This window comes from Pistacia vera, unplaced genomic scaffold, assembly GCF_008641045.1.
Source record: "Pistacia vera cultivar Batoury unplaced genomic scaffold, PisVer_v2 Contig460, whole genome shotgun sequence".
Classification (NCBI taxonomy): Eukaryota; Viridiplantae; Streptophyta; class Magnoliopsida; order Sapindales; family Anacardiaceae; genus Pistacia; species Pistacia vera.
Genome location: NW_022196291.1, coordinates 1,474,025 through 1,487,923, shown reverse-complemented (window position 1 = coordinate 1,487,923; position 13,899 = coordinate 1,474,025). Strand labels below are relative to the sequence as shown.

The 13,899-nt window shown below is 34.7% G+C and overlaps 1 protein-coding gene across 1 annotated transcript; it reads right to left on the bottom strand.

The window, feature by feature from the left end:
- Positions 1–10,253: 10,253 nt before the first annotated feature.
- LOC116145181 (receptor-like protein 7) lies at positions 10,254–13,085 on the bottom strand. The gene has a single exon (XM_031430610.1). The coding sequence runs from the start codon at positions 13,083–13,085 to the stop codon at positions 10,254–10,256; it is 2,832 nt and encodes a 943-aa protein (XP_031286470.1).
- Positions 13,086–13,899: the final 814 nt, after the last annotated feature.

The following is a 13,899-nucleotide window of genomic DNA, read 5'->3' as shown; positions in this document are numbered from 1 at the left end:
GTCACAGATCATATTCCGGTGACTGTAAATGCTTCTTAAAAATTTCAAGTTAATCTGCTGAACATGATCTGATTATTAACTTATAAATTCTAAGCCATGTTAATAGTAACAAAGGCAATAGAGGGATGTTACGGCCCCTACATTGCCAAAAACAGAGCATTCTATCACAGGAGAATGAGATTCTTCTTTTATTTGCATATGCAAGAAAAGAACTCTGTCATAAGAGTTTTCTAATCTAACAGAAATATCTAAATTTTCAGCTTCTATAAACTAAAATTTTAAAAATTTTAGAGAGTGTCATAGGAATTGTTACCCATAATTATCACCTGCACGAAAGAAAGAGCGTAGGGCTTAAGAGCCAAAGGCCTCGTAAATTACTATTCTGAATAAATATCACAACTTACAATAATTGTGAAGTTGAAATTCAACAAAATGGAAGAGAAATGGAGGGTCACTACTGTAGAAATCAATTGAAGTCTTGGTCACCCATAGATGTCTTGTAGATTACAAATATTATTTTCCAAGAGGTGCCGAGGAAATTAAATATGGAATCTTATCATTGACTAGACTTAATTGAGGCTAATTGAGATATCTTTTGTAAGTTAATAATGAAATTTACCGTAAATTAGTATCTTACCAAACTTCCTTGACCCAAAAGGAATTATAAGCAAGGTTCTCCAATTTCACAAAGTTGCAGTGGAGGTTCCAATGTTGACTAGGCTAAACTTTGGCTAACGATTTAAGGAGACTTGAACCGTGGCTAACGCGTGTCAACAAGTAAATGTTTTTCTAAGTCTCATACAGTGTGGACTACTTCATGAATTATTGATCAATCTTGGTCTTTGCTATATATGATTCCAAGAAATATCATTCAGGACTCAGAACAATCATATACCAACCAAACAAGGCCTTTTTTCTATTTCTGAATCACCAAAAAGACAAGGAAAAAAAAAAAAAAAAACTAATATCTACATTAACTGAATGAATGAAAATTAATTTTACTTAAAAAGTAGATTTGACTATGCTGATGGATGTTTACCAAAGTGCAAAATATTTTAATTTTATTGCTTGATTTTGTTGATTTACTTGTAATTAGAAGGAGAAATATGATTAAAGTCTTGGTCTACTAGCTTGGAAACAAAAATGTCTCTGTTATTGATTTAGCNTTTACATTTTACTATCAATTGGGTCATTTTTATAATTTGTTTTCTTGATTAATATATATATTTATTTGGAGCATTCAAAATTCTTGATTACCACGTTAGAAGCATAATGATTTTAATATGCTTCAACAATTTAATCATGTAACCATGTCATGCATTAACAAATACTTCAAAATTAATGGTGAAGCATTTACATTAATACAAAGATCTACCCACCTCTTAATATTATTAATTAATATATCACGTCTATTTAATTACACAATTAATCACTCCACGTCATTGTTTACCATTTATTTATTATATATCCTTTACATTAAAATTGAAGAGAAGTTCAATAGTTGCTAACTTGGTTACAACCTTGAAAATCATAACATTTCTTAATTATTTTTAGAGTATCACTAATACAATACTTTTAAATTTAAAAGGTTTATATCATATCAATCTCAAATTTTATTCAAATTATAACATTTCTTAATTACCTAAAAAAGAATTTTAATATTAATATGAATCCCTGTAGATTGATTAGTTATACGTACATTCATTAAATCATTTTTTTATGTATTTAGTTTGAGGATGTCTGAACTAGTTTGCACGTATCTCAATTAGTCTCTTAAAACTTTAAAATTAACAGTAAAATAAACCCCCAACAATTACCCAGTATTAGTTGTCTTAAACCATATTTTTATTCCTGAAGTTTCATTCTTTAGCTAGAATTCACGTCTAATGATCTTGTCTCTTTAACGTGCTCTGTAATTACAGTTTTCAGATGGGTTAATTAGAATGTTTAACCATTTATGAAACAGGGTAATGAGGTGTTGTTTTAAGGCCACATTTCTTAGGCAAAGCCAAGGCATGCTTGGAGTTAATCCCAACAGCAGGAAGAACATTCTTGTAGCTACAAAGACAAGGCAAGTCAGCCTTGCTAACCACCTTACAACATTCCTTGCTTGACCGTGGAGGCGAGTTGCCGGTGACTGCAGGCTTGCAAGGATCCAGCTGCTTTGTGTCAATGTTGCGAACGGGCACAGCCCTGGCTCCACCCACCAAAGCAATCACCAGGATTGCCACAACCCACTTTAGAAAAAACTTGAGTCTTAGCCATTTTATTGCCCCACTACAAAAAAAACTCTTCGTTTGGACCTCAATTTATAAGACAAGGTAGGGAGAGTTTAGAGTCAGAGTTTGTAGAATATTTAGGTGTGTCATGTGAAGAAACAGTCTGGGGTTGGTCATTGGAGGGTTGAAGATATATACAATAGATTGATGCTTTGATTATTATAATGTAGAATTACTAGTATGAATTGTTTTGATACATGGGAGAGTAATCATTCGGAGAAAGTTTGGAGTTCACAAGTGGCTGTAGCTGTACAAACTGATTAAAGATTTCACCAATCTTGGATTGTAGTTTAAAGAGTGTGACTGAAGCACGAATTGTAAAACAAATTGAAGCAGAAATCACGCAGAGAGATTAGCTAAAGCACAGGCCTATCTTTCAATTAGGTAGATGCGTTTTGAGTGAAAAATGGGTTCGGCTTATTACAGTTGATATCAGAATGGTAAATGGTCTTGAGCGAAAATGGATTTGAGTTGATGCAGAGATGATATCAAAATAGCTTCAAGATTCAATCAAGTAGACTCGTTTTAAATTAAGAAAATGGAATATGAACATGTTTGGACTTGGAGATTATTAATTCAAGAAAGAAATTTATCTTGCTATATCCCATTGGAGACTACATTTATGCTTTATTTGGCATCTTTTTCTGTTGTTAGGTTTTCAAATATTTTTGTAATGATGTCATGGACAATGGACTGCTCAGGCTTTAGGTGGTCAATTGTCGGCAGAGGCTACAGCGACGACGCTTCAGCTTGAACCAAGGAGTGAAAACTGGAGGAGGCAGTTGAAGGAAGCGGCAGTGAATTACGAGTTGTTGGAGGGCAAAATGGTCATTTCCATGAGTCGATGGCGATTGAGTGGGTTGCGATTGTTGAGGCAGTGGGTGGTTGAAAGAGGATGTGGATTTGAACTTAAAATGAAGTCAACTTTATGATGTATCTTGGCTGAGCTTCGACTCGAGCTCTCGAACAACGCTGTTTCAGTTGCTCGTGCTATTCCTTAGTCCGTCGCCATGGCACACAAAACTCGTAACTGAATTTAACGGATTTCAGTTATGAAAAGAAAAAAATCTCTCCTTGTTTGATTTCTCTCAACGAGGTTGTGCCTTTCTCTCTCTCACTATGTGCAGGTTTCAGGTGACAGACCAATCACATTCAGCTACGTATTCAAGTGTTTCAATATTTATATGAAAAAATTGATATTGATTTATATATGTATGTCATAATATTTTTGTTTTTGATAACCACAGTGTTTAGCAGGAACACCCTACAAGCATCAAAGATCAGATAACCATAATACAACTAATCACTGATGTCTATTAAATACCCACAAGCCACTATTCAAAGTGCTTACAATATTGACTATTTCATAGTTAAATGTGATATTATTTGTATATTATAATCAATAATTTTTGTTTTTGTGACTTGGGTCTGGGTAGGAGCACCTTACAAGCCAAATGACCAGGTAAGTCATAATAATACTAATCATCGATGCATTAAAAATACTCTACAAACCTAAAAGACCAATAACCCATAATGTTTTGTGGTAGGTGATCCTAAGTTTTGACCATAAAAACTCAAGAAATGAAGCATATCTAAGCACCCCTCAGGGTTATACCAATATTTTTGAAAAATTATATTGAGTGCATTAGTATGATTTACTGGTATCACATATATATAATGATATATGATATATACATTAACATCCATACCATAAAAAGGCATGGATTTGTATAGATTTATATGTTCTCCATGCCATGATCTCTTCTCAATAAATGTGTAACCTACCCAATACCTTCCATTTCGTTTCCCACATGCAACCTTCCTCTCTTCTTTGACCACCATCACCAAAACCCTTTTCATTTTTAGAACAACAATGAAAATTATAAAATTCTTATAATTAAAAATTGGCTTTTCCCAAAGCCAAATTAGAATGTTGTGCAAAACCCACATGGAGGGAGTCTAATTTGGTCGGTTTGCCGGTGGTTAGGGGGTTGAATATGTGACCATATGAAAATATGCCCATTAGACCATTTTAATGCAATAAATAAAGCTGCAAATCTTGTCATTAGAATGCAATATTCTAAAGCAATAATCTTTTCTGGCTGCATGAAATGACAAAATCTTTCCCATCTTTTTGTTCTTCATTCTCACAATTAACAATTGGGATTGGCCTGTCTAAACTAAAAGAAGCTTGTTATAAACAGATTAATTGCCATCATTTGAGCCTGATTAGTAAATACGGCTACGGCAAAAAAAACGGTACGGAAATTTACGGTATGATACGTGTAAATGGTGAAAAATACGTTTGTAAAAATTCGGTCATAAAATTTGGATACGGAAAAAATACGATTCGGATATATACGGGTTTAATACGACACATTGTCAATAATACGTTTTGAAAAATACGGCATACAATCTTGGTTTTAGCACTTTCAAAAACATCCCCATTTAATAATCCATTGTGGTCGACCCTACATTTATTTTCCTTTTAATTTAAAGTATATTGAACAATAACTAAGACTAGTATTTTATCCTTAATTTTATAGCTACGCATACACAAGTTTGGATTCCAATTAGTATAGTTGTTTTTATTTATGAATTTAATGGACAGTATATTCAAAGGTCAATAATAATAGTGTTATGAAATCTAAAACATGACAAAGTGCACATGGGTTTACAATTTGCAGTTGGCGTTGGTGTAAACTGATGGTTTGTTGCTTTTTTCTTCTTCTTTAAGTATCTGCCAATTCCAAATCCAAGACCCAACAATTATTTTATTAATTCATGCTTTTTCTTTGCAGTTTTGCCTTTACCTTTTGCTTTCATAGATGATCTTTAGTCTTTTCATTTTGACCCATACAACACAAAACAAAGAACTAAATGAAATATTATGTTAAACAGATACCAAATATACTCTCACAAGCATTTCATCAAACATGTTTCAAACAAATCTATCAATCCACCAACATAACAATCCATCAATCCACCGCCCCTATTACTACACTCACAACCAACAACACACAACACAACACAACATACCAACATCAGATTCAAAGAGAGTTAAAAGAGAAGAAGAAGAAGTTGTGTAGCTAGGCATTGAAGAGTTAATCGTAAATTGACAATTGGAGAAGAAGTTAAAATTTAAAAAGAGAGAGAAGAGATCAAGACTCAGAGTCAAGAGATGAAGAAAAAGAGTTGAATTGTTGAAGATTTGAAGAAGAGATGAAGACTGTGGAAGAGAGAACCGGGAAAGAGGAGAAGGAGATTTTTTTTAATTTTAGTCAAACCCCACCAAACGACGTCGTTTTGCCTTATCATGTAATTATTTTTTGTCTGCAAAAATTCGGCAAAAATTCGACAATAATTCGGGTATAATTCGCGAATTATACGGATAGGGTATATAATTCGCGAATTATACGGCAGCTCTAATAAATACGTGAATTCGTGTGTTTATACGGAAATTATACGGTTAACCGTATAATTCGCGTATAAAACCGAATTTACTAACTAGATTTGAGCCCCACATCGTGATAGATTTATTTGGGTGCGGGTGTTGTTTTTCTCCATTTGTTTTATCATGAGGGCCCTACTGTATCTCACCAATAAAAGTTGTGACCCACTCATTTTACAATTTTTTTTTTACAGTAACAACCTCTTCCCACCAAGGTTTGCCTTAATACCCTTTCACCCAAAAGTTTTAAAATACTACTTTTCTACCCAAAGTTAATATTTTGTTACTACCCAAAACTGATTTTGGAGGCGAAAATTCTCCCTGTCACCACCATTTGAATCTTTGGCCTCCTTTCTACAAAACCTCTTTCACTCAGACGGTTCATTTCTAGTCGATTGACAGCCACTGTAAAGCTAAAATTTTCTATTCTTAGCTGATTTTTGGCTAATTTCAATAAGAAATTCAATCGCTCACCACCATTCGATCATCGGCCTCCACTCTACAAAAACCCTTTTGCTCTGGCTCTTGGTAACTCGTTGAACACTAGCTAAGAAAGTGACTGTATTTTGTGTATTAACAAATATAAACATCAGGTGAAAGTATATTTGAAACTTAGTTTTTTGAAGAAGAGGGGGGGGGGGGGGGGGGGGGGGGGGGGGGGGGGGGGGTGGGGGGTGTTTGAAGGGGGGGGGGGGGGGGGGGGGGGGGGGTGGGGGGGGGGGGTTGAATTCATTAATTCATTAAGCAAACCTTGTGTGGAAAAAAAGTCTTTTTTTTTTTTTTTTTTTAATTTACATTTTATACTATCAATTGGGTCATTTTTATAATTTGTTTTCTTGTTAATATATATTTATTTGGAGCATTCAAAATTCTTGATTACCACGTTAGAAGCATAATGATTTTAATATGCTTCAACAATTTATCATGTAACCAGTCATGCATAACAAATACTTCAAAATTAATGGTGAAGCATTTACATTAATACAAAGATCTACCACCCACCTCTTAATATTATTATATTAATCACGTCTATTTATTACACAATTAATCACTCCACGTCATTGTTTACAATTTATTTTTATATATCCTTTACTAATAAATTGAAGAGAGTTCATAGTTGCTCACTGTCCAGTATTAATGAGCTTTTTTCATGAAGAATCACTAAAGAATTTCTTTCAATTATTAAATTCATTATTCGGTTTAGGCTTAGAAATAGAAATCTTTGTAACATTAGGTTTTATACTTTTCTCTTGTAATGAGTGATAGCAAATAATAGGACAAATTACGTTCATTGTAAATGAGAGAAGTGAGGCAGTATTGCAATAATATTGACTCAACTGGATATAGTCTGTCAATTGGGACAACCAAGGTAAAATCGTGCATATTTCTTCTTTCTCTTTACTTTTTGTGGTTTTTGTGTTTCAATTATTTTGGTTTTCTTATCTATTTATTGGTTGAAAGAGGAATGAAATGTTTAGTTAGCAACTTGTTCATCTTAAAACATATCAGTACAGTCAGTCTCAAAACCAAGCTTAGTTCATGATTGAAAATGAAAACTAATTTCCTTTTGTTACTGGGGTCTTGGAGACCGTGTATCCTTATATAAGCCCAGAGCTGCTTCCTGAATCATTCAATGGTAAAGAGATTCCAATACTAATTTGCAAGTCGAAGGCCTTAGTCCTCGGCAGAGCTGGGCGGCCAACAATGGGCCTCAAAGTTTGTTTAGCCCACCTTGGCCACCTCTTCTTCTAACTTTATTTTGGGTACTGCAATGAAGCATTAAACTGCAACATTACACATTAATCAAGTATTTGCTAGAATACCATAGTAGTAAGGTTAAAGGTTACAATATTTTGATTAATATTATATAGCAACATTTTAAATTAAATGCAACTAAACTATCGTTTGTGGTAATTAACACACTCTTACAGAGCTTCTTCATACCAATAATGTTATTGTAATGGTTCTTGGACAATATTTTATTCAATATAACTAAACATCATTCACAGTAATTAAAACAATCTCACAAGCTTGCTTATACTAGTAACGTTACTGTTATGGTATTGTAGAAAAGATTACAAACTGTTTCATACCGGTAGCATTACTGTATTATTACATGGCTTGTCAATAAATTGTGTTATTATTCAAATTTCATTTTCTTAAAAACCAAACAAAGTTTCAATTTTTATTTAAAAAAAAAAAAACTTTCTTTAGGTGGTTCAATTGAGTCGGCGGAGGCTGCAGCGACGAGCGCTTCAACTTGAACCAAAGAGTGAAAACTGGAGGAGGCAGTTGAAGGAACAGGCAGTGAATTACGAAGTTGTTGGAGGGCAAAGTGGTCATTTCCATGAGTAGGTGGCGATTGAGTGGGTTGCGATTGTTGAGGCAGTGGGTGGTTGAAAGAGGATGTGGATTTGAACTTAAAAATGAAGTCAACTTTATGCGTGAGTTCTTGGCCGAGCTTCGACTCGAGCTCTCGAACAACGCTGTTTCAGTTGCTAGTGCTATTCCTTAGTTTGTCGCCATGGCACCAAAACTCGTAACTGAATTTAACGGATTNAATACTACATTCTTGGAAAACTTCAATTTAACCACTACATACTCCGTACTGGAAGGCAAAATGTATGAGTTAATCCAGCATTTTCGTTGCTAAACGGTTTCAGGTAGACGTTTTGCTGATAGAACTTGATAGTCACTTTCTAAAGAAAATGAAATAGGAAGGCTGCAATATCATGTGATGAAAACTTGATGTTGGTAAAAATGTTAAAAAGTTTAGTGGGTTATTGATAAAGGAAGAGACTGATAAATGCATCTTCACTTATTCTGTTTTTAAAATCATAATCTTGAAAGGCCAGTGTTACAAGTACAATTATTTCGGTGATGTTAAATCAATTATCACATGGATTGAAATGTAATCTTAAAATCTTGAAAGAACCACTCTAGCACTTTATTCCAATTTCCAATAGCACCTTTATTCCAATTAAAGAGTATGAATGAGTGTAAAGTTGGTCACTCACGAATTACACCACACATCCAATTTAATGTCAGTTATGTAATTGTTCGAGTCTTGCGTAATAATATGCATCTGTCTAACAACATTTCTAAATTTATTCTCTCAAGCTCGCTGTAGTATTGTGGTGAGTATTCCCGCCTGTCACCGCGGGTTCGATCACCGGCAATGGCGATATATTATTTTTATGAGAACAAGAACAAAGTGGCATTATAGTATGCCCACGAAATCAGCTGCAATGATCTCTTGAATATGTGGGGTGCCTAAATTTCAGGTATTCCCAGTGCAGAAAAGCTTTCACAACCAAAGAGATTTTGGAGTCTTGCATTACATAGTATCACCATTCGGTTTAGCGGATCCTAGAAATGCATTTGAAAAACACAGGGGAATATCAGTTCCTGTAATCTCTAAGCATTGTTTTACTAAATTTTATTTTCACTTGCAACCATTTCATGTAAAACAGAATTGGAATTGCTAAATTCATTATCAGTACCATTTCATGTCCCCTGATGGGGGAGCAATTTGAGTTGTCATAACAGAAAGAAATCTATTTTACTCGAAAAATTTTAATCCTTGAATATATTTGGACTGTTCTTTCTTTACCCGTAAGTCCTTACTGTCAACACATTAGCGAGACTGAAAGTAAATTTTGGAGAAGTCTAAAGCAAATTTTTAATTTTGTTGTTCACAACCTTAACCTAATCATGAAGGTTAACCTCAACCATCTTTCTTCTACATGATTTGTTCCCCTACATGATGCTCTTCGAATTCAACATTTGTATGCTTAAACTATGTGTTAGAGACACTATGATAATCATGCTTGGCCAACCCATCACATGGATTACCATCAATTCTCATAACCAATCCTCTGGATGTTAACTATATTACATTACATGGAGGAATTTTAATCCTTCAGTGTTCAACATCAGAACTTTAAAATTTTCAACTCTTAAATTCAAGTTTTAAGATACTTTCTGGGTTGTACTATCTGTATAACTTATGTGGTTTATATTAATGTAGATGCCTAATGAAACAAATATAGAATTAGAAGGAATATAAGAATAATTACATCTTTCAAAACTTCTTTATATACAAGCTTTCTCAAGGGTAGCATTTGGTACTGTTAAGTGCAGATTTGGAAATAAAAAATTCAATCATGCAAGCCTTGGTCATCCACTATAGTAAGTGTAAACATTCCCAGTCTTGGCCATGCACTAACTAACGGAGAACAAAGTTTTAAACTACTCTAAGAAAGCTAGAAAAATTGATCAGACCAAGGCAACATACTCACTTTTCTGAATGAAATCTGAAGAACAGAAATTCAATTTTCTGAATGAAGAGAAACGAGAAAGAACTTAAAAAATGCAGTAACAATCAAGGTTAAATCAAAATTGAAATTACCAAGGCCTTTTAAAAAATTAATGCTGTGCTTGTTTATAGTTGATTGCTTACACTGACAGAAAACATAGAAGATAAAAAGGAAAAATAGAAAAAAGGTACAGGACATACATAGTCAACACTCTTCAACAAAGCTGAAAGCACTATCAACACTCTTCAACAAAGCTGAAAGCACTATCCTCTTCTTCCCCCACGTTTCGTGTTCGACTTCGACCTTCTCCCCTTTCGACGGTATTCTCCCTCGACTATACTTACAATCCAATGAGGCTTTCCTGTTGAAAATACAAGATATCCCATGATCAATCCAACAACCATTCCACATCCATAGCCTATCAACACCACTTTCCAACCGAATCCAATTGAAGACTGCATCATCTTCTAATTTTGAAGGTGCTTGTAGTGTCTCGTCACTTTTGCATTCTTTTGACAATGGAAATCCACACAATCCCAAGTTTCCCTTGTATGAAGTATTTCCAAAGGTATCAAAGTGGGGTGCTCGTGGAATGGGCCCCGTGAGTTGGTTTTGAGACAAGTTTAGTACTCCAAGAAAATCTAAATTTTTCAACTGCCATGGAATTCTTTCGACAAGCTTGTTTGAAGAAAGATCTAAGGATTCAAGAGCATTCAAATTTCCAAGTGATGATGGGATACAACCTGTTAAGTTGTTTAAAGAAAGATTGAGGTGTAGAAGGGAATGAAGCTCTCCAATTACTTTTGGAATCTCTCCATAAAAGTTATTATTTGAAAAATCAATGGCAGTGAAAGCAGTGATAATTTTCACGAGCTCAAACTCATACCCTTTCATTGTCACTGTAATGGAATCTTGATAATAATCTTCACCCATATACTGCAACTTTCTCTTTGCTTCACCAACATCCTTCATGGCATTTAGATTTTCGAAATACCTGGCTGGCAATGGACCACCAAATTTGTTGTTTGAGAGGTCAAATACTTTCAACTTTGGAAAACAATGCTTCGTCTTTGAGCAACCCCGTACAGAACCATAAAATTGATTTGAATGAAGGACAAGAACTTGCAACTCAGGAAGACTTTCTAGCCAATAGGGGAAGGTATCATTTACCTTGTTGTTACCAATATCTAGAACTTGAAGCTTCGTGCAATTGACTAGAGATCGTGGGATTGGCCCTTCCAATTCATTCTCATTGATGTTAAGGGTTCTCAAAGGACTGCCCTTTGCAAATTTTCTGGGGATGGTGCCATAGAGTTTATTTTTCTGTAAATCCAACACATGAAGATTGCTATAGTTTCCCATGCATGTTGGAATTTTACCACTCAAACTATTACTAGAAAGATCTAGAATTTCTATGGCACTCATATTGCAGATCATATGAGGTATCTTCCCAGTCAATTTGTTGTTTGAAAAAAATAATACTGTCAAGAAAGGTGGTGGAATTGGAATTGATCCTTGGAGCAAGTTGAACCCGAGGTCTAGAATGTGAAGATTCTTCCAGGGAAGTTGGTCTATTCTGGTTAGGTTGTTGTGGGAAAGATTTAGATAGGACAAAGTATCCATTCGAACACCCCCCATCCAATTAGGTATCTGACCACTAATTTTATTGTCAGAAAGGTCGAGCGACACTAATTGATTTGCACTTCTTAACACACTTGGGAATTCACTTAATTTGCAACCAGATAAGTACAAGTAGTGAAGTTGTGGAAAGGGCCAGTTGGCTTTGAACACACTTGGGAATTCACTTAAGTTGCAACCAGATAAGGACAAATAGTAAAGTTGTGGAAAGGACGAGTTGGCTTTGAATGTAGTGTTAATTGACAGACTATTATGAGAAAGATCAAGATACTGAAGGTTTTTTTGTTTTGAGAACAAGTGAAGCTCTACAATTCCAGTTAAATTGTTTGAAGAAAGGCTGAGATCGGTTAAATTCACAAGTTCAAAGATTGAACTTGGAATAGAGCCATTCAATCTATTATCATCCAAAAAAATGGCATGCAATGATGGTAGAGTGGATAACCAAGATGGTATTGGACCAGTGAGTTGATTACTTGACAATGACAACAAAGAAAGTTGCGTTAAGTTGTGAAAAATATCTGGAAATTCACCAATAAAATTATTGTTGGAAAGACCTAGCATACGAAGTTTGGCAAGATTCGAAAGAAATGAGGGGATATGACCATTGAATTTGTTACTATACAAACTCAAATAAGCAAGTTGTGTAAGATTGCCAAGTGAGGCAGGAACTGACCCAACGAGAGTGCAATTATTGAGATGCAATTCTCTCAAGGAAACGAGGTTGCTGATTGAATTAGGTACTTGTTCCGACAAGCTCATGTCAGAGACATCCAAAAGCTTGAGTGGGCTGCTCCAATTAACTTTGGGAAAATTACCTGTCAAGTTGAAGTTACCACCTAACCAAAGGATCTTCAGATTTGGAAGGCGGAAGATGCTTTCTGGCACGTTCCCTTGCAGTTTACACCCCCAGAGACTTAGAGAAGTTGGAGACGAAGATAGATTCATCAATGAACTAGGTACGATGGCAGACATGTCCACATCGTCAAGAGCAAGGTCTGTTAACACAGTCAGATTTTGAACTAGCCTATCAAAAACAATTCTTTCAATTATCAAACGATGATTTTCATTGTAAAAATTGGATGAAAGGTCAAGTGAAACCAATTTAGACAAATGGGAGACTTCAGATGGAATTTGACCACTAAAGTTTGAGGAAGAGAGATTAAGATGTGTCAAACTGGTCAACTGACCAAAATCAGAAGAAATTTGAGAGAAATTAAAATCATTGTAAGCTAGATTGAGTCTTTTCAATTGAAGAGGAAGAAAGAGGGTAATGTTGGAAGGGATGTTGCCAGAAAGCCAACTACAGCTAAGGTCCAGGCCAATCACATGACCTGTCACCAAATCACATGTAACACCTTCCCACGAGCAACAATCATAATCCTCTTCCCAAGACATCATTTTTGGATAAGAAGGAACCTTATAATACTTATAATCATTAGAATAAAAGCAGGAAATGTTTTTGAAGGAAAAGAGTTTCTTGAACTGGAGTAAAGCAGAACTCTGATCATGAGAGCAGAGTGTTGCAGAAGTATGAGAATAAAAGAGAAATAATTGGAGGAAGAGAAGTTGATAAGACCATGCTAGACAACCCATTTTGTTTCTGATGAATCACAATAAACGATATGATTATAAATAAAAGAGAATGGGAAATTAAAGTGAAGTTGACATATGTAAGGAGACTTGAATCCATGGTTAATGCATGTCAAAAAGTAAAGTCTTCCATGTAAATAACACAGGATAGGATTGACGCAGAAAAGCAAGCATTAATCTTTTCACCATTATACTAAGAGTTGCAACTTTTGAAAATGAATGATTTAAACTTTTTCGTGTGGGGGCGGTGAGATGCAGTTCACAATAGAAAGATTGACCTATAACATTTCATAAATTTTAAACACTTCACAATAGAAAGAACAAACAAACCTTCTTGAGTCAACAAAAAAGAAATTATGTCATGATAATGTCTTCCACTCTTAGCAACAAAGCTTTTTATAATTCTTTGACTTACACAATTAAGAATTGAACGTTGACCACGTCAAAATGTATCCATTTCCACTTCCACATTGATATATATTTTTTTTAAATAATATTCTCTGGAAAAACCATTGCAAAAGCAAAAACACGTTTAATTAGCTACTCATTATTCATGAGTTTAAATTTGACCAAGTGGAATGCAATATTAGTTTCTACTATGGTCTTTGTCATCCTAAGCATA

What these genes read in the sequence shown, in the direction of transcription:
- LOC116145181 (XM_031430610.1), bottom strand. Translation starts at nt 13,085, where the DNA reads ATGATGTCTTGGGAAGAGGATTATGATTGTTGCTCGTGGGAAGGTGTT.